General features: G+C 43.3%; 1 protein-coding gene across 1 annotated transcript; it reads left to right on the top strand.

The window, feature by feature from the left end:
- The first annotated feature begins 1,671 nt into the window (after positions 1-1,671).
- On the top strand, positions 1,672-25,632 carry LOC145407891 (methionine--tRNA ligase, cytoplasmic-like). Its single transcript, XM_080278752.1, has 8 exons — positions 1,672-1,768; positions 2,977-3,131; positions 4,751-4,867; positions 8,255-8,395; positions 12,181-12,342; positions 17,325-19,205; positions 20,419-20,715; positions 25,258-25,632. Exons 1-8 carry the CDS (start codon positions 1,672-1,674, stop codon positions 25,417-25,419), a joined length of 3,012 nt encoding a protein of 1,003 aa, XP_080134878.1. The 3' UTR covers positions 25,420-25,632.
- The last annotated feature ends 241 nt before the right edge of the window (positions 25,633-25,873 follow it).

Genomic DNA, 25,873 nt, shown 5'->3' with positions numbered 1-25,873 from the left:
GTGATTTTTTCTCATTTTTTATGACTTTGCTTAAATTTATCATTGTTTTGTCTCCTCGGTATATTTTGCTGATGCAGTCTATTATATTCTCATGGACCTTTAGTGTCTCTACAATTTTCTCTTTTAATGGAGTCGTATGCTTTCGAGAAATCCACTGCTGCAATGATTAAAGGTATTTTATTTACCCAGCTGGTGTTTATACAATATTTTAAGATTAGCAGATTGTCCTCCACCCTTCTCCCTGTTGTGAAGCCAGCCTGCATTTCACTATCTAGCCTAATGATTTTGAGCTACTGTTCCACTTTCTTCTTTATTAAATTCATGAAAATTTTATTTATGTTTCAACATCAGTAGTAAACACAAAATGTCGTATTCGTCTTCGTTCCCAGGGCTTTGCCTTGTTCGGTGCTTCCATGTAAATCGGCCCTGCCTGTCTCCGGATTCCGGCAACGGGCAAAATTCTCTGTATACCTAAACTGAATAGGAAATGTTGGACCCTTGTATATTAACAGCTATGATCGCTTCCCCAGATGGTAAGTATTTCACATTGTCACTCGTTTACTTGATTTTAAAAGATGCAGTGAAAGTTATCGTACATCTCCTGAATCGCGTTTCAATATATTTATATTTTTTCCATTAATACCGATCAATTGATGCCACATTAAAACATTAAACCACCATCACTTTGATAACTCGCACAACTCATGAGCTAGTATACTTGCCTAATAAATTGTCAGATTTGTGAAGGTGCTTCTACTGCCTCAAAGAAAGCGTATTACCAAGTTTTCTGAAGTGACGTAATTAAGAATTCGAATAACAATAATCTTTAAAGGGTTAATATACAATGCTTTTTTTTGTTTTAGGAGGTTATAGTACAGTATTTTGTTTTGATGTTTATGTCTGTGAGAGTTGCCAACTTAGTGTTTTTCATGCTAGATATAGAAACATTTCCCCTCTGCTTAGCGAAAATTTTCTACGTCTAGTAACAAGAAATCCACTTGTATCCTTAAGACTTCTGCATAGTTTTAATAAAGCTCAAGGGATTGAAACACTTTTTCAATAGATTTCTTGCCTTTTTTATGTAATGATACTCTAGCGTTTTCTGAGTGAGTTTAGCAGAATAGCAGCATTAACAATTTTAATTTGGCAACGCTGACAGGTACTCTGGAAGTGAATGGTAGAAATAGAGAGGAACAGGACAAGAACTGCAAATTTTGTGAGGGGATAAAAGAAACAATAGAGCACCTAATTGTTGAATGCAACAACTACAAAGAGCAAAGGGAGAAGTTAATAGCATCAGTAGTAGCGGTGATAGGAGTGGAGGAATGGCAGAGAAGACTTGAGGAAGAAGATGGGGGGGATACGTACAGTACTGGGACTATATGGGGATAAGGAAGAAACGGGGAGAATAATGAAGTTTGCTAAAATATTTCTAACAGTGTTGGAAGAAAAGGCAACAGCAAGAAGGACAGTAAATAAACATATAAAAAAGGTAACGAAAATTGAAGTGTGATCAAGAAAAGAGAAGAGGATGAGGAGCAAGAAGAGAAGGAGGACCTACGAAGCGATACAAAGCGACAGAGGTCACAAGAAGAAGAAGAAGGATTTTTGGTGTTTACGTGTGGTTTAGTGTAGTACATCTGGGCAAAGTTTATATTGTTACTAAATAGTATGAAGCTTTTGAGTACAAGAGAACACCCCGACGGCCTTAAGGTACTGTTGGCAGCTGCAATATCAGGAACCCAAGTCCAGATTGTTGAGCACAATGGTAGGTGACTTCGGTGTTGGTATGAGGTTTTCTTTTTGAGTCCCTGAAATTATTGTTAATTTCCAGTGTGGGCAGACAGTATTACTCAGGTTTTGTTCTAACAAATCAAACGTAACGAAGCAAGAGTACAGGACGTAAACTAACAGAATTGACCTAACCCAACCAATTGATAAAAGCACTTACTGACATAGCAGCTGACTGTGGACTGAGTATAAATAAGCAGAAAGATAACATACTGGCTATTCCTGTCCATCTATCTATTTGTTGCCAGACGCCTTAATCCCGTAAGGGGTGGCTACAAACAAATCACCTCCATGTCGCACTGTCCCCTGCCATTTCACTGCCCTGTTCCCAGCTCACACCCCCTTCTCGCACATACCTCTCCACTCCATCCCTTCATCTCATCCTTGGCCTCCCCCTCCCTCTCCCCAGCTCCACCTCACTCACATACACTCTCCACGTTCGTCTTTCACTCTCCATCCTCTCCACATGGCCAAACCACCTCAGTGTGTTTCTGCTAATGCTTCCTATCACATCCGCATCCACATCACAATGCTCTTTCACATCCTCACTTGTTAGTCTGTCTCTCCATGTGACTCCACATGCTCCTCTCAAATACCGTAACTCTTTTCCACAGCACTCACTCTTGATTTCAGTCTCTCCAACAAGGCCCAAGCTTCACTTCCATATGTTAGAGTTGGTATCACAGTGCAGTATATACTGTATGTTAGTAAGGATCATATAATTTATTCGTGACATCCAAGTTCCACGAAAATGTTACTCAAGAGCAAGAGGTTAGGTTTGTTGACATTGATGGTGACATCCTACAGAAGGCCATGGGTAGATTTGGACGCAAAACCCATATGTGCCCAAATCATTCAGGTTAGTTAAATTAGGTTAGGTTGATTTTGGTTAGATTAGGTTAAGTTGTGTTAGGTTAGGTTTGGTTGATTTAGGTTGTGTTAGGCTAGGCTAGGTCATACTAGGTTAGGTTAGGTTAGTGGGGTCGAATGATTAGTGACGGATTGACCTTGGAGTCGAGTTAACCTAAGAGTCCGATATAGTGGATGGCCGTTTGCTACTGTTTGCATGTAACTGGTAGTTTTATATTTGATATGTTCAAACTTATGCAATTCTGCAACTTTTTAAAGCTATCAGAATGATATAATTCCTTTGGTTTCTACTGCTGTTATATGTGGTTCTTACAGGTCTGCCATGCAGTGCGATCCTGGAGGTGACTGAACGTAAAACCAGGTATCACCTCAGAGCCAACAGTGCTGTGCTATACCTCCTGCACTGCTCATCACACAATCAGGCATTGGACATTGAGGCCTGGTTGGAATGGGAGGCCACTGAACTGCAGGTTTGTAATGAGTGGTAATAGTCTGATATGCTCCTACCCTAGTATGAAAATTTCCCAAGTTATTCCAGTTAGGTGTGAAAAGGTAAGTCTGGGTTAGGTTAGTGTTACGGTAAATTGGGTTAGGGTAAGTTAGGATTCAAATATCCACCATGCAAGATGGCTAATAAACATTTGAAGAGTCTGTGGGGCAGCATCTGTGTCACCAGTACATTCCAGTCCCATCCTAAAACCTAGCCCCCCCAGGTCTTGCAGTCAAGGATGCACTACACATCCACCTAATCATTTTCATTTCTGTACATGTGAGCCTGCGAATATCCTCTTCCTTTACTGCCCAGGTCTCACTACCATACAGCATTACATTCCTAACACATGCTGCATACAAAGATCCCTCAGCACGTAGGGAAAGCCCTCTCAGTGTCAGGAGAGGCAGTAGCTCTCTGAACTTTCCTTCAGTCTTTCCTTGTCCTTCTGCCTATGGGTGACTTTACGCTCCCTCTTCTACCTTTCTTCCCTTCTTTCTTTCCTCTTCCTTCTGCTTGTGGGTAACCCTACACGGAGTGACAAACCAAATGGTTTCCTGTACACCTGGAAACTATTTACTGTGCTGGGTGGTAACCATATAACCAAATTTTGGTGCCTGGTGGTTTTGTGGGTAATTAGAGCGCTCCAATCAGATTGAGCCATTGAAGGTTTATATGCAAGTGGTTGTGGTTTATTGCTCATGTAATGCCACTCAGGGATGAGTGAGGCTGGTCACTCTCATCTTAATGTCAGGACCAACTGCCTAGCCCCGTGCTCCTACGCTCCTCATGGGGCAACGTGGGATTGGATGATGGATGGATGGATAAATGCTAAGTATTTTGTGGGATTTATTTGCAAGCAAAAATCATAACGAATAAAAGTATGTTTTGGGACATATTAACTTACAAAAAGATGATCTCCTGAATTGAGTGATTAGAGTAAGTTAAGTTAGGCAAGATTAGTTAAGGTTAGAAGGGACGAAACAGCCAGAGAGATCAACCTTTTGGCTGGAATGACCAGAAAGCGTAATGGGCGTACAAGCAGATTAATTTTATTTTGTTTATAAAGGCTCCAGGATGCTGGTGGACTGCAAAAGGGCAGCTTCAGCCTGTAGTTCACCAGGTTCATGTTTCAGATGAGCCTAAAACCACAACAACAGCTTAACAATTTCATTTAGTAAAGTGGATGGGTTAAGAAGCCTTTCCTAAGTTGAGAAACATTATTTGGGGGCTGAAAGAATAAGTGTTTAGGACATTGTGTGAATGAAATTGGTTTAAAATTGAGAGTGCAGTGTGGGGGGAAGCTCCCCCCCTCCTTTTTTTTTTTTTTTCTGAAGCAGGTAATACTTTGAGATGTGGCCCTGTGGTGAAGATGGAGAATGAGAAGCTGACTGGAAGAGTGTATATGAATGAGGAGGAGAAGGAGATCAAGGATGAGACGGAGAGATATATTAGAGAGAGGTGTTTGAGTTGGAGGGAGCGAGCCAAATGGCAGAGGACAGGACACTGTGGAGGCTGTTTGTGTGTAACCAGCTCTTACAGAATTAATGCATCCGGGAATAGATAGACAAGTAAATAGATGTCACTTCTTTCTCGTAGCCGGTACTTGTGCCTTACCTGATGTCCATGGCTGGGGGACATAAGGACAAGATACTTCAGAATGAGTTAAGTTCCCTCCTCAACACCCTCAGCTCGTCCACTCTACCCATCTTGAAGGTAAGGCTAAAGTTTAGCACTGATAGTAATAGTAGTGTTGGTGGTTGCAATCCCATGATCATCAGAACTTGAACCCAGTGGCCTCCAGGCTGAAGCTGCCCTTCATCCACAGTCCACCATCCTCCTCTTGGAAAATAGGAACAGGATTAAGGGACATTTATATAGCTAATTGGGGACCTCTGATGTCCATTCATGTCCACCACATGAAGACATCCCTTTCCAGCACTTAGACTCAGATTTATGTTACTGTATGCATACTGTACAATTTTTCTCTTTGTGTCATCTTCTTGAATCCAGTGATGTCTGCTTCTGTTTTTATTCCTGCTATTAATAGATGATTATTTCAGTATAGAAGATTTCTTATTTTCAGGGCTGCTGTAGTCACCTTGTAGGTTATGCTTAAATGTATATTATACCGTATATGTGCGGTATAGTATAGGTGTTTCTTTTGTGTAATAAAGCAGTGGTGTGAGACATCTGGAGAGAATGGAGGGTGAGAGATTCGCTAAGTGTACGTGAGTTGGAGGGAGACACCAAGAATGAGATGGGGGATGGGATAGAGACATACCGTACTGTACTGTACTGTATATGAGTAGGGTGGTGTGAAATGAAGGGAAAGCAGCATGATGGCAGAGGACAAGTGACAGTGTTGACTGAAATGTGGAGCAGTATTCATGTCTACAGATATGTTTATGCACGTGTGCTTTAGGTCCATTATTTACATTGTTTCATTTTTTAAGGCTCCATCCTTCTTTCCTTCCATCCTCTTCTGTCTTTCTATCCTTCATTCTTTCCTTGTCCTTCTGCCTATGGGTGACTTTACACTCCCTCTTCTGTCTTTCTTTCCTTCATTCTTTCCTTTTCCTTCTGCCTGTGGGTGACTCTACACTGAGTGACAAGCCAAATGGTTTCCTGTACACCAGGAAACCATTTACTACACTGGGTGGTAACCATATAACCAAATTTTGGCACCTGGTGGTTTAGTGGGTAATTATTGTGCTCCAGTCGAATTGAGTCGGTGAAGGTTTATATCCAAGGGGTGGTTGGGGTTGATTGCTCATGTAATGCCACTCAGGGATGAGTGAGGCTGGTCACTCTCATCTTAAATGTCAAGACCAACTTCCTAGCCCCAGGCTCCTACGCTTCTCTTGTGTCAGTGAAGGATTGGATGATGGATGGATGGATGGATATAGATGGAGTGATAAGAGAGGTAAAAACATGAGTAGTGGAGAGAGGGATGGCATTGGTAATGAATGGTGATGGATGGAACATCTCAAATTTGTTTATGCTGATGATGCAGTGCTACTTGCACTCAGCTTGGGGATGGCCGGAGTAGTGACGCGCTGAGAGGAGTCCGCATCATCCTCATTGTCCTCATCGGAATCTTCCAGCTGGATACTGTACTTGTACATGTAGTTGAAGATACGATCTCAATATCAGACATGATCTGATACCCAGGATCGCCCTCGTCATCATCCAACCACTCACGCACTTCGTCCACATCCACCTCATCGCCAGCTGCACAAAGACGTTCATGGAAGTCATCCACGTCAAATCCTAGAAAGTCGTGCACTATATTGGCTCCGAGAAGCAGACGAGACCAACCACTTTCCAAAGTCTTGACAGGGACTTTCCTCCATGCACTGGCCCAGTTGTAGATGGCTGACTTGAGGTTGTAGTGGCGAAGGTTTTCCACAGTCCGCTGACCTCACGTGTCCTGTCCCTCGCTGCGCTTGTCCTCGTCCTCGAGAACAACCATCACCTCATCCAGGAACTTCCAACAATACAGCCTCTTTGTAGCCACGATCACTCCTTGGTCAGTTGGTTGGATGAGAGCAGTAGTATTAGGTGGCAAAAACAAGCACCTAATGCGGCCATTATCAGCCACCAACTCCTTGTCGGACGGATGCGCAGGTGCATTGTCCAGAAGAAGGAGAGCCTTTACCTGGTTGCGTGGGATTCCCATTGTGTTCGTCTGATAATGGATGACCTTGACGAAGTGCCGGTGAAACCAGTCTTTGAAGATCATGGCTGTGAACCAAGCCTTCAAAGAATGGTACCAAATGACAGGAAGGACATCCATCAACCCATGAAGGCACCGAGGCTGCTTTACACGGCCAACAATAACGGGCCTGAGCTGGTGCATGCTGTTACCAGTGGCACAGCACAAAGCAGATTTTCGCTGCTTGGAGAGCTTGCGTCCAGGTACACGCTTCTCCGTCTCCTCTGCTAGGGTGCTCGTGGGCAGCGAGTGGTAGAAAAGACCAGTTTCGTCAGCGTTGTAGACTTGGCTGAGAGTGAGGCCCTCCCTGTTGATCAAGCCCTTCACCTTCTGCCGAAACTCTTCAATTCGATCCTCGTTGGGATCCAAAGCTTCGCCATGGGCCTTACAGTTGGTAAGCCCATGTCACAGCTTGAAAGTGAAGAGCCATCCTTCGGATGCCTTGAAGTCTTGGGTGTTGTGACACCTTGTGAACTTCTCAGCAGCACCCTTCAGCTCTGTACCATACACCAGCACACCAGCAGCACATTGCTGACTATACCAACTCAGCGTGGAGCAGTCAACTTCTACAAATCTGGGAGGGTACATAATCTTCCTCTGCACGTTGCATTTGGTCTTCGATGCGAAGTCTGCCGTTTACTGGGTGAGTTTGTCCCAGGATTTCTTGATATCGAACAAGGTAGAGTGGGCCAGGTTGAATTCTCGGAGGATGCAGGAAGTCGACCGACCCGCATCCACCTTCTCCAATATCTCCCTCTTCTTCTCCAGAGTCAGAACCACTTGTTTCCTCTTGTCGGGTGGCGAGGCCATCATCACACACATGAGTAAGAGGCAGCAGAGGAACAGCAGGGCCTGCAGCAGGTAGGGCACCACCACAAAAGCGAGCATGTGGGCAGCCACAGCAACAAGCATGCAGTCACAATGGTAGGTAGGCAGGAAATGAGGAGGATCCAGGGATGTCGTAGCGGACGTCGGAGGAAGTACGCGCCAAAACACAGCTGTTCATTACCGTGAGGCCAATTCAAAGTAGGGTTGAAAACATGTCTTTTTTGTGTGTTCTTACCTAATTGTTCTTACCTAATTGTATCTTTACAGGAATGAGTCAAGCTCGTACTGTCCCTTGTCTTAAACCATATTTATCGTACATATCCTTAAATTTGTGTGTGTGTGTGTGTGTGTGTGTGTGTGTGTGTGTGTGTGGTGTCCGAGGACCCAAGCCCAAAATGTCTGGGACTTGAGTGTCCGGGTCTTACAGGGATTACTGTATTATAATCTATATTAGTACAGTAACAGTTGTATTTTAGAGAGCATGTGCCCAGGTGCTTCCGTTCCAAATCTGCAGCTGACTTTTAAAAAGTAAATGTAACGTTTGATTTCTTTTGCAGGAGGTTAATGCAGCCAGTGTGGTCCTTTTCTCATCTCTGCTTCCACTGATGACTGAGGATGCAAGCAGCACTTTCTTGAAGGAACACCACCCAGATGAATGGGCTTTCATCACCTCCTTCAGAGAGAATTCACTGTTTAAGGTAGTGTGGCAGTTGATGGCAAATTACAGTTTGAAGATATGTAAATTCTTTATCATCATTATCAGAGCTATTCCCACCCAAGGTTGAGGTGATAATGACAGTTCTGCTCACTTATAACAAGCAAAACTCTAGACCTGCATCTTGGGGATAACAAGAAAGAGAAATACTGTACATTATATACATTGTTGTTGTTGTTGTTGTTGTTATTATTATTATTTGGTGGTAGGTAGAGGTACCCACCATCCGCTCACTCGATGTAGTGCGCTATCAGGTGACTGCCCTTTCCATTCTTCCATTTTTCCATCCATCCTCTTCTGTCTTTCTTTCATTCTTTCTTCTTCTTTCTGTCTGTGGGTGACTCTACGCTGAGTTACAGGCCAAATGGTTTCCTGTATACCAGGAAACCATTTACTATGCTGGGTGGTAACCATATGACCAAATTATGGCACCTGGTGGTTTAGTGGGTAATTAAGGCACTTCAGTCAGAATGAACCTGTGTAGGTTTATATCTGAGGGACAGTTGGGGTTTATTGATCATGTAATGCCACTTGGGGATGAGTGAGGCTGGTAACTCTCATCTTAAATGTCAGAACCAGTTTCCTTAGCCCCGGGCTCGTACACTTTTCATGGGGCAGCACGGGATTAGATGATGATGATGATGGGAGTGGACTGCGAGATGGTGCTGGTTTTGTGTGTGCGGCGTGTTGGGGGGAGAAGGTTGAGATTGTTGGGCATGGGGGGATTGAGCTTGCTGGTGGGTCTCTTGTGTGTGGAAGAGTTTTGTTGTTTTGGAGACATGTTGTGTGCTAGATACGTGGTTGAGGTGGGGATGGTTGGGGGGGGGTTCGGGGGACTGTTGCCTCTCCTGACGTTGGGGGGGCTCCCCCTGCGTACTGGGGGGTCTTTGTGCGCAGCATGTGTTGGGGGTGTGTTGCCGTGTGGTGGTGGGACCTGGGCGGTGGGGGAGGGGGGTGGTTGTGGGCTTGAGCATACAGAAATGACAATGATTGGGTGGATGTGCGGTGTGTCCCTACGTGCGGTGCCTGGGAGGGCTGGGTTTGCAGTGTGGGGGTTGGGGGTGGGGTGGGGCTGGAGTGTGTTGATGGTGTGGTGGGGGGGTTGGGGGGGGTTGGTTTGGGTATGTGCGGGGGGTGGGGGGGTGATGGTTGGGTGCAGGGGATGAGGGGTGTTGATTTTGGGGGTGGGTTTGTGGGGGGTAGGCCAGGGGGGACGTGGGACGGGGTCATTGGGTGTGGCCTCAGAGCTGGGGCCTTGAGCGGGGAGGCTGCCATAGATCGAGCAGCGTGGAGAGTCACCATTAGGTGACCAAGTCCAACGCATGCCAGCATGTTGGAGCATTCAAAAATGAAATGATAATGAAATTATTATTATTATTACTATTATTATTATTATTATTATTAGAGTGTGTAAGAAACTGAATCCAAAGGTGATTGTAGGGAAGAGTAAAATTATGGTCTTCAGGAGAAATGAAGTCACTGGATGGACAGTGAGATTGGATGATGAGGAAATGGAGAATGTGAATGCATTTTAGTAGTTGGATAGTGTGATCAGTAAGGATGGGGGTGAAGTGCTTGAAAGGGTATGGCATGGTATGGCATGAAAATGAAAAGTCAAGAGTAAGAGCAGAGGAGATGGGACTGCTGAGGGATGTATGTGGAGTGCAGAGAGTGGATAGGATATGAAATAATGTGATTTGTGAAAGATGTGGAGTGAGGAAGTCTGTGGACACCAGAATCAAGGAAAGTGTACTGAGATAGTATGGTCATGTGGAGAGAATGGATAACAATAGAGTGGTGAAAAACGTATATCTGAGCAAATTTGAAGAGGGAGGAAGCGAGGTAGGCCAAGGAGAAGGTGGAGGGATATGGTGGATGAGAGTGTGAGGAAGAGAGGTATCGAAGTCGTTGAGGTTAAGGGTCTGACAAGAGATCGAACTGGCTGGATGAATGTTGCGAGAAGACTTGCACGATCATGGATTTGGCACCCTTTTTTTAATGTGACAACGGTCGGATTGATTCTGTCGGATAAGTTTATGCGAAGCTACAGAATGTGGTGCAAGTTTTTGGCATATCAGATAAGAGCCAGGATTCCAGGGGCTTGGATGATGAGTGAATGGAAGTGTGGCCCATTGGATTGGGCAGACTTGGACTGTCTGGACGTTGCTACTCCTCACCTTCCCCTAGGGTGGGAAGGGAAGTCCAGATGATGATGATGATGATGATGATGATGGCATTGGTAGATGTATGTGCTCTCTTAATGCTTTCTAGTTACTATTAAAACTTCCCACGTCCCTGTGGGGTTTTATTATTCATGTCAGCATTATTATTATAGTTTATGTACTTATTTTAAACTTGCAGTAATTCAAAGACTATTTGACGGTTGACCTAGAGCCTTCAGACTTGCTTAATTTAATCGGACAGCTGTCTGCCTCATTTGGCCAAATGTGGTGGCAATCTGTCAGCCTGATCTCCGGATATTATCCAGAACACAGAAGAATGAGTCAGCCACGCAGTCTTAAGTTAGGAAACTGAAATATTACAACAGTATAGCATTAAGGTGAATGCAGTGTGAAAAGGAGTGTGGTTGTAATCAGTTGATTATTCTCGGATTATCATGGGTCAAAGATTGGAACTTTGCTGGATATTTCAGATGTCACCTGATTTTCCATGAAAAAATAAAGCTAGAGCCACCATACTTTATGCATTTATAGACTTTGGTGACCTGAGGTGACATGCACAAGATGGCTGACCTTGACCTTGAGGCCAAGGGCACATATCCACAGTTTCAAAAACAGTAAATTTAGTAACTCGGCTCCTGTTGGGCCTTCAGAGAAAATAAAAGTAGTTTCAGAATACTAAAAGACTTCTCAGTAAGCTCAGAACATCTGTTTATATCTAAATTGAATGCCATTCAACAGACATTGACATTTTCCAGAAAGGTTATGTTGCACACACACACACACACACACACACACAAAGCCAATTTCATATATTTTAAGGCTTAAAAACCACGAATGCCTTGATATAGAAGTTTGAGATTTTACATGTTTACATACATTTACAAATCTTACAAACACACCAAGTATCTGGCATAATGCAAGGCTGTGGTTGTAGGAAGTTTTTCTACAGTTGCAGTTACTAAAAGCAATTGCAGACTGCTATCTAGATATTATTACCTGTATTATTATTATTATTATTTATTCTCTCTATTTATCTATCATCCAATCCTACATTGCTCCATGAGGAGTGTAGGAGCCCGGGGCTAGGCAGTTGGTCCCGATATTTTAAGATGAGAGTGACCAGCCTCACTCATCCCTGAGTGGCATTACACGAGCAATCAACCCTAACCATCCCTTGGATATAAACCTTCACCAGCTCAATCCGATTGGAGCGCAATAATTACGCACTAAACCACCAGGTGCCAAAATTTGGCTATATGGTTGCCACCCAGCATAGTAAATGGTTTCCTGGTGTACAGGAAACCATTTGGCTTGTTACTCAGTGTAGAGTCATCCACAGACAGAAGGAAGAGAAAAGAATGAAGGAAAGAAAGACAAAAAAGGGGTGTAAAGTTGCCCATAGGCAGAAGGACGAGGAAAAAATGAACGAAAGGAAGACAGAAGAGGATGGAAGGAAAGAGGGATGGAGGAGAGGAAAAGGCAGACACCCAAGAGCAGCACTACATCGAGTGAGTGGATGGTGAGCACCCCCACCTATCACAAATTATTATTTATTATTATTATAATTATCATTATTAATTGACAGGAATGTATAGCATCATGGTGTAGTACTAGTGGCTCTATCAGAAGGTGGCTTGGCCAGGCTTCACACCTGTGCAGCCCCCTCCACTCAACACTGGCTCTCCTTAAGGTCTCCTCCACTGCTCCTGTCACTATGGCCTCACCTCATATCCCCTCCCCAGACCAGGTAAGCAAAACAGTTACAGGTTACTGGAAACGGTTGGAGAAAAGAAAGAATCTCAGATGTGTAATAAGAGTTATAACTTCGGATGTCAGCTTGGACTTTGAGTGTACTGTATGTACTTGTGGCTGAGTTACATGCCTGAGCAATGATGACTGATGATTATCGTTTTGTTTTGTTTAATTTTTAAAGGCTCCAACATATTTGCATGCATCAGCCTTTTTCACCTAATAGCAGCTCTCCATGCTGCATGATCTCTGGCAACTTCCCTATTCAGTCACTTATCCCTGAGGTCACCCTCAGTGACTTTGTCCCAGGTCTTCTTCAGTCTGCCTCTCTCAACCCTATCCCTAACGTTAACACTCCTCACTTTCTGCACCCAGTTATCATGCCCCATCCTCTCCACATGCCCAAACCATCTCAGTCTACCTCTCCCCATCAAATCACCAATACTGTCCAGTACCATCCTATCTCTCAACTCCTCCTTCGTAAACCCAGCCCACCCAGGCCTCGCAGTCAGGGACACACTGCGCATCCACCTGATCATTGTCATTTCTGCATATTTAAGCCCATGAACATCCTCTTCCAATACTGCCTAGGTCTCACAGCCATACACCATTACATTTGTAACACATGCCGCATACAAAGATCCCTTTGCATTGAGGGAGAGCCCTCTGAGTGTCAAGAGAGGCAACAGCTCAGTGAACTTCTTCCAACCACTCCTCACTGTAGCCACAGAGCTAGCTCCAGCCCCACCTCCAGTACATAACATGTCTCCCAAATAACAAAACTCTTCAACACACTCAAGAGACTCGCAAGCAAGATCAGTCCTTTCATGCCTGACAATCTCCACATCCTCACCCCAACACACCGCACACATGAAATCAGCATTATCTCACAGTCTACCTCTAATACTACTACATTTCTTATGCACCCACTTACCACAAACACTGCACAAGATGGAATTGCTTCCCACGCCCTTTCTGCAAATCGCACTTGGCCTCTCTCCCTCTTCTTTGACAGTACCGGCACCAGCCTTAGATACCAACATTTTTGCGTATCTGCAATTACTCTGAAGTCCTTGTGCCCCATACCATCTCTCCACTTGCCTAAATCTTTTTCTCTGCTTCCCTTTCATTCTCTGCAGTCATCACCAAATCATCGGTATACAACAACTCCCATGGAAGTCCATTTCTGAAGACTTATGAGAGGGTTTCAAGTACCATGATAAACAACAATGGACCCAAGACTGACCCGTGATGCACACCAGTATTCATGGAAAGCTCAAATCTCCATTCACCCTTACCTGGGTGCAAGCTCCCACTTACGTAGCCATAACCACCCTACCCAGCCACTCCTTGATCCCAAGCTCTCTTATTGCCCACTTCACAACCTCCCTAGGGACTCTGTCAGAGGCCTTCTCCAAATCAACAAAATACAGATACCTTTCCTTTCCTGTATATTTTTCCTGAAGCTGTCGAACAATGAATATGGCACGTTTCATTGGTCCCTCTTCCTGGCGTAAACCCAAACTGCATCTCATCAATATTTACTGTTTCTCTTATCATACCGTCTAGAACTCTCTCCACTACCTTCATTATCTGGTCCAAAAGCTTTATGCCTCTATAATTTCCTCTTTCCAGGCCGTCACTCTTCCCCATGTATATATTTACAATTACATTCTTCAGCCAATCATCTAGGACAACACACTCATATATAATTGGATTTATCAAATCAGTGACCAAACCCACTCCTATGTCACCTGAGGCATTCAACATTTCAGCAGTCAGCCCAGACACATCTGCCTTCCCCACCTGTATCATGCCTATTGCCTTGCTCACAGTAGCAGCTTCAGTCAAAGGTCAAGAGCCATACACTGGATCTGCCAGCTTCAAACCTTCCCTGTCCCAGTCAAACTCCTCATCCAGTAACTGGCTTTAATGGTCTTTCCAGGCATCTTTAATATACCCGCTGTTCACCACTACCTTTCCTTCATCATTCTTCAACCACTGCTCACTATGAGATCCCTATTTCCTTTTTAATCTGATTTGCCACGTTAAATATCATTTTCTTCCTTTCCACACTATTTTGGTTGTCAAGTAACAGTCTCTGAGACTCAGACTTTGCCTTGTGAACCTCTTTTCTAGCCCTACATTTGGCAGACAGGTATTCATCTTTGTTGCCACCCTGTTTCCATTCATGGAAAACAATTCTGTTCTTCTTAACTGCAGCTTCTACACCCTCATCCCACTACCAAGTTACACTATGTCATGGTGGGCCCTTTGTCCATCCACACAGTGAATCAGTAACTCTCAGGAGGTTGTTGAGAGCTCTATACTGTTCATTATCACTTCTGTCAACGGCTCCATGTTCAGCCACCACTCTACTAATCATGCTGTAGAAAGCATCCTTCACAGCTTGTTTTTTTCAGCTTCCATATTTTTCTACTTGGTGCATATGTCCTCTTTTCCATTTTCTGCTTCGTAAGCACCATGTCACATATCAACAACTTGTGTTGCTGCACACGCTGTTCACCCACAACAACTTTAACATCCCTCGCTAACTCCTTTTCAGTCCTCCTGATCAGGAAATAGTCAATCTGGCTGCTATTTCCTCTAGATTCGTATGTAATCAACATACTCCCCCTTTTCCTAAGATGTGTGTTTCACACAATCATGTTCATTGTCTCCCCAAACTTGAGTATCCATTTCCCTTCCTCATTTCTTGTGCTATATGCACATCTCCCATGTACTCCTTCATATCCTTGAGATGCTTCACTTACATGACCATTTAAGGCGATCGTCTTCATTTTTGATGAAAAACTGAAATTTTTTAATATTCTGACAAAATTCCACAAAGTTCTGGCATGCTTCCTCTGTCTCTGGACGAAGTGATATCTTCAGAAATGTATAAATGTTTTGAATTTGCATTTTTGTAAACCCATTTCAAGCACTCAAGTACAGCTTTGGTGCTCCTACATGCATCATGATATAGCTTTATGCAAAATTTACATTGAAAAATCATTTGTTTTGTAGGTAAATCTTTGACTAAATACATCTTCTTTCGACGTCTGGTATCTTTTTTAGTCTGCGGCCAGAGGCACAAGAGAGTCAGGGTGTGTTGGCCAGTGTCCCACAACCTGACAACTTTGACAGTCGTTTCCAACGAACACATGTTTTTAACCTTTGGACTCTGAAAGCTCCTAAACTAATAAAACTATTGAAAAAATAAAGGTACCACTGGAAAGACAATAAAATATACTATTCATTTTCTAATTGGAATGTTTGTATAATGATATGTTTGGTGTACAGAGCTTGCCAAACATCCAGGATATTGGTACAATAGGAAACTTAGATTTTCTTTGAAATAAAAATAATAACTGATATCCTTGTAATGCAAATATCGTAAAGCGTATTAGAGAATCTGTAAAGCAACTCTTTATGATTAGTTTGCCACATAGCAAGCCAAATTTTATGCATTACTTTAGAACCCCATTAATATCTTATAGATAATCTAGAAATTTTTGACAAAATTCTCTGATCAAAATTCTAGCAAGCTGATTTTGATGAAACTTATCCACAAACAATCCACCATATAGGTCTGTAACTGGTGTAAATTGCAGCCTCCTAACCTAAGTAGTAAGAGCAACATGTCAAAAGAGATGATGGGCTTAAGTTCCCTCCCAAAACTACAGTCTCATCATCCCCCATACCACTCACTACACATATTAAGTCATCTCAGAATCTATCTGTCTCTACCTCATCCAAGCCTGCCTGTGGAGCATAGGTCGCTATAAAGAAAACATTATCCCACCAAACAAAATTTTCACTACTATTATGATTATTATTATTATTTTCAGTGTTATTATGATGAAGATGGTAAGTATTAGCCTCACTTAAGAGCCTAGAAAAGTGTAGTGTTGTACCCCGGTGGATCACACTGATGGACAAAAATAGCCAAGAATTAAGTACTGACCAGCCAAAAATGTATTAATCCCAGTTCTAAATGCCTGGACACTCTCAGTCATTAAAAGAGTACATCAACATTAGTGAAAGGGTTAAATGATGGATTGCAGTCATCATCCGAATAATCGCTTTAGAGGTAGCCAAAGCAAAATCTTAGGTGTCATAGTATCTCTTACAGATTATTAGAATAATTTTGGTAAAGAAAGTTATGCTGCTTGAAACTAAGGAATTGACAGGTGATTGAAATGATAGGATGAACTATTCACAGAGAAGCATCCTCAGAAGATACCGGTGGGTGTTAATGAGATTTAACATTCAAATGCATAAGTTTATTGTGACCCAGAACAGGTTAAATATAACGATTTGGGGTTAGCAGGAATAAAAAACATATGTCTCTGTGGATGTTGTAGTGAACTTCAAAACACAAATGCATTAGGTTTAGCATAGACCAGCATGAGGTTAGTACTGTATAATCATATGAGGATAGCAAAAAAAAAAAAAAAAAAAAAAAAAAAAAATTATGATTGGTTAGATGTAAGATAAGTCAAGATAAAATACATCATCAGATTGAACGTTTTAATAAAGGTATAGCGCAAAAGTCTTTAACAGTAACTTTAGGTAAGGTTAGATATAAGGTAAGGTAAGGTATATCATCTGATCAAAGGTTTTAATAAGAATAAGCACTCATATGCTAAAGCGGTGTGTGGTGCGGCAAGAGTAACAACAAAGAAGAAAGGTATGGCATGGTGGGATGAGGAGGTAAAGAGAGCAGTGGAGGAAAAAAGGAAGAAGTGGCTAAAGTGGTTACAGGATAGGGGTTCAGTTGAAATAAGAACTAAATATGTTGAGAGCAAGAAGCACGTAAAGAGACTAGTCAAGAGGAAAAAGGAGGTAAATGAGAATCTAAGAAGAAAAATGAAAGGCCTCCCTAAGTTGCATTAAATCATGTGGAAACAGAAAGAATAAACTAAATAGGACATGACCTAGATTCAGGCAATTAACACAGAGATCCTTAACTTTCAGAGTAAGCCGACTAGAGCAGCAATGCCGGTGAAAGACACCCAGTTTAAGGAAGCCCGATTATCGTGGGAAAACCCAACAGCCTCAGCTGCTAAGCCCAGAGCCCGGCCTGTGCCTGTACTTCCAGCTGAAGGGGAGACTAACATCCTTATCACCTCAGCCTTACCCTACGTCAACAATGTTCCTCATTTGGGTAATATAATTGGGTGTGTTCTCTCGGCTGATTGTTTCTCAAGATTTTGCCGACTACGAGGGGACAACATTCTGTACATCTGTGGCACGGATGAGTATGGAACAGCCACTGAAACCAAAGCTATTACTGAAGGTCTAACACCAGCACAGATCTGTGATAAGTATCATGCCATCCATTCTAACATTTATAAGTGGTTTAACATTGATTTTGACTATTTTGGACGAACCACAACTAAACAGCAGACAGAAATTGCTCAGGGTATCTTTAGAGACTTAGATGAAAATGGAAGAATATTTCAGGAACCAGTTGAGCAGCTGTACTGCGGTAAGTGTGAGCGTTTCCTTGCTGACCGATTTGTGGAAGGAGGGTGCCCCCACCCAGGATGTGGATACCAGGATGCAAGAGGCGACCAGTGTGATGGTTGTGGTAAACTGGTTAATGCAATGGAGCTCATGGCACCACGCTGCAAACTGTGCTCAAATTCACCTTCTGTGAAGTCCTCTACTCATCTCTTTATTGACCTCCCCAGCATTGAACAAGAGCTGTGTTCCTGGCTGGCCACTTCATCCCCAAACTGGTCAAACAATGCCAGGGTCATTTGTGAAACATGGCTGCGCGATGGTCTCAAAACCAGGTGCATCACCCGTGACCTGAAATGGGGTACCCCAGTACCTAAAGATGGATTCACGGACAAAGTGTTCTATGTATGGTTTGATGCTCCCATTGGCTATGTAAGCATGACTGCATGCTACACAGATCAGTGGGAGCAGTGGTGGCATAGTAGCCCAGGCAAAGTTCAGTACTATGAGTTTATGGCCAAGGACAATGTACCCTTCCACAGTGTTGTGTTCCCAGCCACCCAGCTGGGTACTGGCAGAACTTGGACTAAAGTTACTCACCTGGTGGCCACAGAGTACCTTAATTATGAAGATGGAAAGTTTTCAAAAAGTAGAGGTGTTGGCATATTTGGAGACCATGCAATGGACACAGGCATCCCCAGTGATGTGTGGCGTTTCTACCTACTTTACCTGCGTCCTGAGACCCAGGACACTGTTTTTTCATGGGTTGACTTGCAAGCCAAAACAAATACTGAGCTTCTTAACAACCTCGGTAATTTTGTTCACCGTGCACTGTCCTTTGTATACAAGTTCTTTAATGGTGCTGTACCTGATGACCGACCAGAAGAGGCAGATTACCAGGTGATGGCAGCAGTTACCCAAGAACTGGGCCAGTACATTTCTGCCTTGGCCTCCAACCGGCAGCGTGATGGTCTCAGAACAGTCTTGGCCATCACCAAGCTTGGCAACCAGTACATACAAGACAATGAGCCATACAAATTGATCAAGCCCAACAGGTCAGCAGAAGATCATGAACGCGGGGCCACGGTGATTGCAGTGGCCGCCAACATGGTAGCTCTGGTGGCAGTCATTCTGGAGCCATACATGCCAGACACAGCAGCCAAAATCAGATCCTTTCTGGGTGATCTACCTTGTCTACGTTGCCTTCCCACTAAATTCAGCCGCCTCCTGCCTCCTGGCCACCTCATCAAGGAACCCACGCCTCTTATTACTGCCCTGGATAATGATACAATTCACAACTTGAGTAGAAAGTTCAGTGGGCAGCCGTCACCTCTGAAGGCACCCTCGGACCCAGGCCAGGTGGCACAACTCCAGGGACTGGTGGATGAACAGGTATTGAACATTAAAGTTTTAACCTTGTTGTTGTGACCTAAAGCTCATTTGAATGTGTACCCAGGGGACTGCAAGATGTATTTGTGCTTTCCCTGCAATCCACCATCCTCTTTCCAGGGTACAGGGAGGGACTTGAAGGAAGTTTGCATAACTTAGCCGCCCAGTTTTATCAGTGCAACTATGCTCAGGTGTTCCTCTTCAGCACCAAAGTTTTTGTCGTAACAGGAATATTCATGCTGTACAGTTAGGTGACCATGGCCAATGTATGCAAGGATGTTGGAGCCTGTGAAAATGAAGCGAAAATTGAAACGAACCCATCTCTCTCTCTCTCTCTCTCTCTCTCTCTCTCTCTCTCTCTCTCTCTCTCTCTCTCTCTCTCTCTCTCCCCCTTTTTTTTTTTTAAATGGAGATTAGAGACTTTCACAACCAGGAGGGTCACATATGGTCTTCATTAATCCATTCAGTGTGAAATACATTCTGAAGAAGAAATATATCACTGGAGTGACGAGATTAAGTTCCTATTGCTTAGTGTTTGATATTACTCATTGGTCCTGGAATTTTGAAGTTGCTTTCCTTTTTGCTGGAAGTTTGCTCCCATTCAGCCTGCCCCCAAAGAAGGATGACCATTCCCATCCCTCTAACTATCACCCAGGTGCTTTAACATCCTGTGTTTCAAAAGTGTTTTAGTCCTTCAAATATACACCAGGTCAGCTCTGGAACTGTCTCCCTCTGTCTTTGTTTCCTATTGCCTGTGATCTCCAGTGTTTCAAATGCAGAATGTCCAGGCATCTTGAAATGAACAGATCTTGAATTTGGTTCACTTTTATTTATTTGTTATTAGTTTATTTATTTATTTATTTATTTTTTTTGGGGGGGGCATTTTGCTAACTCTGGCCTTTGGTTTCTTCTCCCTTGCATAAGGGGAAAAAAAAAAAAAAAGACAGTTAATGAGGGTTGAATGAATCATTGGTGAATGTTTCATGTACCCTCAGTTTGAGGTCTGGTATCTCAGTCTAAGTAGCAAGAATATCCATCCATCTATCATCCAATCCTCTTTTGTCCCATTCAGGGGTGTAGGGGCCTAGGGCTTAGTTATTCACTCATCATATTTAATGTGAGGAGGAAGTAGGAAGAATATACAGTGATCCCCTTGTTATAGCAGTTTTCATTTTCTAGAAAAATGTTAAAGAAACCTTGGCTTTACACTTTACAGGCCAGCAAGGTGCGGAAGTTGAAGGAGGGAGGAAGTTCAGGCAAGGATGAAATTGCTGCAGAGGTGGCAGTACTGCTTAAATTGAAAGGAGAGTTGGCAACTGCTCAAGGTGTGGACCCCAGCACTGCAGGCAAGGACAAGAAAAAGGGAAAGAAAGGAGGAGAAAAGGGAGGAGGAGGAAAAGTAGTGGAGGAAGAAAAGGCACCTGAAGGCACTAGGAATAATACAAATTCTCCACCTAGACTACCAGTGAATGAAGAGGATGCTAATAAACTGCAGGTCCTTGTCACACAACAGGTAATAATTTTTTTTCCCTCAAAAGTGCCACTTCTATAGAATTCAGTATTCCCTTTTTTACTCAGACTTGGCCAAAAATTACCACATCTTCATTTGAATACTGACTTGTAGCAAGAACTTAACACTAGAATGATGCAGGTCACGTAGAAGTGATATGGAAAGAATGTAAAGCCATAGCATTGCTCTGTTCTTCCACTGAGTTACATGAAATAAGATGCAAAAGAGTAAAAATCTGGGCCTAGTGTAAAAGAACTATAGGGCTCAGAACTTTAAAGTAACAATGCAACTGCCATTTCAGAAGTAGTCTTGCATCAGAACAGTGGCTCTGTCCAAGCCGTTTAATCCTTCATCACAGTACAATCAGTAAGTTCATAAGATTTTGGGAAAAGAGAAGCCTAGGTTTGACAAGTTCTGTTGGCTTTAAAAATCTTGGTTATGAAATAAAAGTGGGTGGAGAGGTATAAGATGAGTATGGAGTGAATTGAGGGTGAGAGCAACGTGATGGTGAAGGACAGGGGTGACCTTGTAGTGATTTGTTTGTGGCCATCCCCTCCGAGATCAAAACTGTGGTTGTAGATACATAAACAGATAGATAGACAAATCTGATAAATTTCAGTCATACAGAAAGGTAAGGAATTAAAAAGACTTCAAAATAACTGGATGAAATATGTGTGAGGAAGCACGTGATAAAGGTTTGGCACTTTTTTATAACTGTACTTGATAGTTGATGGAATCCAGCATGTGTACCCTAAGTACACGCATGAAGAAAGATACAGTGGAAATACGAACAGGATAGGGTGTTTCAAACTCAAAATTTTGTGCTCGTTGAATGCACACATGCTAATTGAGTTGCATTTCACAAGCATTGACCATGCACAGTATGAGCACAACTGACTTGCTATCCATCCTGCGAGGCATGCATGTTTTGCCCGAATAAGAAATTATTCTTTTTCTGGCTAACATCAAAGGCTATTCCAAAACTGAGTTCTGGGATGGCAGAGGTGATGGGAAGATCAGTGCTGGACATCCTGAAGCAGTGGTCACAGGTAGAAGACTGGTTGGCCAGCCTCTGCTTTGATATTACCGCAAGCAATATGGGCGTCCAAATGTCCATAGTGGGGCTTGCACCTTCATCCAGAACACCACTGGGAAACCGCTTCTCTTCATGGCATGACACAACCACATCCACAAGCTCTTCATGGGATCTTTGATGTGTTCTTCTCCTCCGGCTCGGAAATCTCTCGATTCAGCCAGTTCAAGGATCACTGAGGTATCATCGATCGGCAGGTTTCTAACCGTATGAAGCTGAGGCCAATCATTCTGATCCACAACCCTTAGATCAATGGATCTTGAAGCACCGAGATGAGCTGGCTTCCTTCATTATTGCCAAACTCCAGGACGACCATACTGTGATGCAAGCAATATGGGCGTCCATATGTCCATAGTGGGGCTTGCACCTTCATCCAGAACACCACTGGGAAACCGCTTCTCTTCATGGCATGACACAACCACATCCACAAGCTTTTCACTGGGATCTTTGATGTGTTCTTCTCCTCCGGCTCGGAAATCTCTCTATTCAGCCAGTTCAAGGATCACTGAGGTATCATCGATCGGCAGGTTTCTAACCGTATGAAGCTCAGGCCAATCATTCTAATCCACAACCCTTAGATCAATGGATCTTGAAGCACCGAGACGAGCTGGCTTCCTTCATTATTGCCAAACTCCAGGACGACCATACCTTGATGCCTACAGGGAATACCTTGAACTTGCACTCTGCTTCCTGGTTATCATTTCCCTGAAACAAGGAAGTGCTCTGACAGCAGATTCCACCATCCATGAGCATACAGCAGGGCCAGATGGATGGGATGGGGGATCTACTTGCTGATGATTTACCTGTTCCGGACCAGTTTCCTCTCACACCTCACAAGAAACGAACCGTGAAGTGGATAAACGTCTTCTCGGTCATGGTGTACCGTCGAGCTTGGTACTCATCGCCAGTTGGAATCAATGCACCCACAAAAGATCTGGCACTCTTGAAGACGCTACAGATCTACAAGAACCAGGTCGACGAGGAAGTGGGCGGCACAGCATTCAAAAAAACTTCAGAACCATGGCTGGTATCTGAATGAGGCTCCCGTAGCCTTTGGCTTTTTCTCAAACCTTTTGCATGAGGATGAAAAAGCTCAGCTGCCCCTCTTCCTTCACCAGAACCCTCCCTCGAATGGTGAAGACGAGGAAGGTGGATCCCCAACTGTTGCAATACCCCACGGACTTGAAAATTGCTGATTTTGTCGTGATCCAAACACAAAACTTCTTCAAGTGTTTAGAGAAGGAAGTTCCCAGGGAACTCGAGGACGTTGAGGAGCAGCGCAGCTGGCTCATGGCAGTCAATGTAGTCAACGACTGCAAAGTATGTGGAGTCAAGCTGCCACCTGACTTTAATGAGAAGCTCGTGAGGAGTGAGGACGAGAGACAGCTGGCCCTCCAAACCATCGCCAACCACAGGAAGGAAGTTCCTCAACTGCGAAAGGTCGTATATGTTTAATCATTATGTGTCCTGCTGTGAGTTTTGGGGTATCAGGACAGTATTCCCTGGAGGACAGTATCCCCCCATGCACAATATCCTCCGAGAACAAAATCTCCCTGGACAATATACCTCATACACAATTTCCCCCAAGGACAAAATCCCCCTGAACAATATCTCCCCTGCAGCATTTCCCCCAAGGACAAATTTCACCCCATTTTTATGTACAGTACTGTAGCTCTGTGTTCCTACTGGTTACAAATTACAGCTCATTTAGATAGGTTTGGTTAGGTATATAAATATGTATCCATCCATCCATCCATCATCCAGTCTTATGTTGCCCCATGAGGAGCGGAGGTGCCTGGGGCTAGGAAAGTTGGTCCTGACATTCAAGATGAGAGTGACCAGCCTCACTCATCCCTGAGTGGGATTACGTGTTAAATGTCAGGACCAACTTGCCTAGCCCCGGGCTCCTACGCTTCTTACTGGGCAATGTAGGATTGCATGATGGATGATGGATGGAGTAAATGAGAAGCTGTTGAATGCTCTGAAGAATATGTTGAGGGTGCTAAGGCTGCAGTGCCTGTGGATGGCAAACTGAATGAATTTTTCAATCTGAATGTTGGATTAAAACAGGGATGTGTCATGTGTCCATGGTTGTTCAATTGGTATATGGATGGGGTTATAAAAGAGAGAGAAGGTAGGGCAGTGGATGTTGGAGCAGCCCTAATTAGAGAGGGCAGTATTTGGAAACATCCTGTCCTGATGTTTGCAGATGATACTGTGTTGTTAAGTGAAGATGAAGGGGAACTACAAGGCTTGGTGAATGAGTCTGGAAGAGTGTGTAAGAAATGGAATCTAAAGGTGAATGTAGGGAAGAGTTAAGTCTTGGTCTTTGAGAGGAATGGAGTCACTGAATGTACAGTAAGGTTGGATTATGAGGAAAAGGAGAATGTGAGTGCATTTAAGTACTTGGGTAGTATGATGAATAAGGATGGTGAGTGCATTTAAGTACTTGGGTAGTACATTGAGTAAGGATGGTAGTTTGGAAGATGAAGTGCTTGAAAGGATACAACAAGGAAGAAAGGTTGCTGGTTCTTTGAAAGCAATGATAAGGAATAGTGAAATGAGCGTGGAAGTAAAAAAGTCGCTGCATGACAGTATTGTGATACCAATTCCAACGTATGGAAGTGAAGCTTGGACCATGTTGGAAGGACACAAGTCAGCAGTGAGAGCCATGGAAATGGATTATTTGAGAGGAGCATGTGGAGTTACATGGAGTGACAGACTGACAAATGAGGAAATAAAGGAGCATTGTGGTGTGGATGTGGATGTCATATGATAGAAAGTGATAGGAGGAATACATTGAAGTGGTTTAGCCATATGGAGAGGATGGAGAGCGAGAGACTAACTAGGAGAGTGTATGTGCGTGAAGTGGAAGGGGGTAGAGGGAGGGGTAGGCCAAGGACGAGATGGAGGTTGGAGTGGAGATGTATGTGAGAGAGGGGGGTGTGAACTAGGAGGAGGACAGTAAAATGGCAGGGGACAGGGTAACATGGAGATGATTTGTTTGTGGTCACCCCTTATGGGATTAAGTTGTCAAGCAATAGATAGATGGATAGAGCCAGAATTCTGAAGGTTTGAATGGTATGTGAATGATCACGTGTCCTTTCGTCAGTTTTCGTTTCATGTTTTTGGATACTACCTCACCCCAGTCGGAGGTGAAAATAAAGGTTAGGATGATGATTATGATGATGGTGATGGTGGTGATAATGGAGATGAAAAAATCAAGTGAGATGTATAAAGGCGTGTGGTGATGCCAGCAAAGAGAAAGTGAGTGCAGATTTGGGTGATAATGGTGCTGATGGTAATATACAGTAGATAATGAGGATGAGAATTATGACATCACCTCATCTCTTTCAGGGTGACCAAATTAGATACATAAAGGCACGAGGTAATTCCAGAAAGGATGATATGATTGCAGAGATTGATGATGATGACTACCACATCTCTTTCAGGGTGATAAAGTGAGAACCATAAAGGCCCGAGGTGATGCCAGTAAGGAGGAATTGAATGCAGAGGTTGCCATCCTAAAGGACCTTAAAAGACAGCTGGCCATGGCTCAGGGGATTGACCCAGATACCCTCAATGCCAAGGACAAGAAAAAGAAGAAAAAATAAGGAAGAAGAAAATAAGAGAAGAGAGTATGGTAAAAAGTAGAAAATTAGGGAAGAAACTGTGGTGTAAAGAAGTAGGAAAGAAAAGAAGAGTAGTAGGTACAGAGACACAAGGAAATTAAGTGCAGTAAGAAAATGAAGAATAGGGTTTTTCCTGAAGCCGTTGGACAACGACAGTATATAAAGTGGTATATAGATGTGGAAATTTTTCACCTGCTGATTCTGCACAGCTTCAGTGGGCATTTACACTCTAAAATCTCTATAATGCCCTAATGAATTCAACATTTCTATATATATTATATACTGAACCTTATATCCTCTACTGACTGTCATGTGTTAGTGTTACATGATTCATTCACTTTTAATTAAAATCAAAGTTTTAACCCTTTTGTTGTTGTTGTTGTTGTGACGACCTAAGGCTTATTTGAACGTGAACCCAGTGGACTGTAGGATGAGG

Source organism: Coenobita brevimanus, chromosome 74 (genome assembly GCF_032717465.1).
Source record: "Coenobita brevimanus isolate Jiangsu-jjx chromosome 74, ASM3271746v2, whole genome shotgun sequence".
NCBI classification, from domain to species: domain Eukaryota; kingdom Metazoa; phylum Arthropoda; class Malacostraca; order Decapoda; family Coenobitidae; genus Coenobita; species Coenobita brevimanus.
Note: the sequence above shows the minus strand (reverse complement) of the source record. Positions and strands in the feature narration are given on the sequence as shown.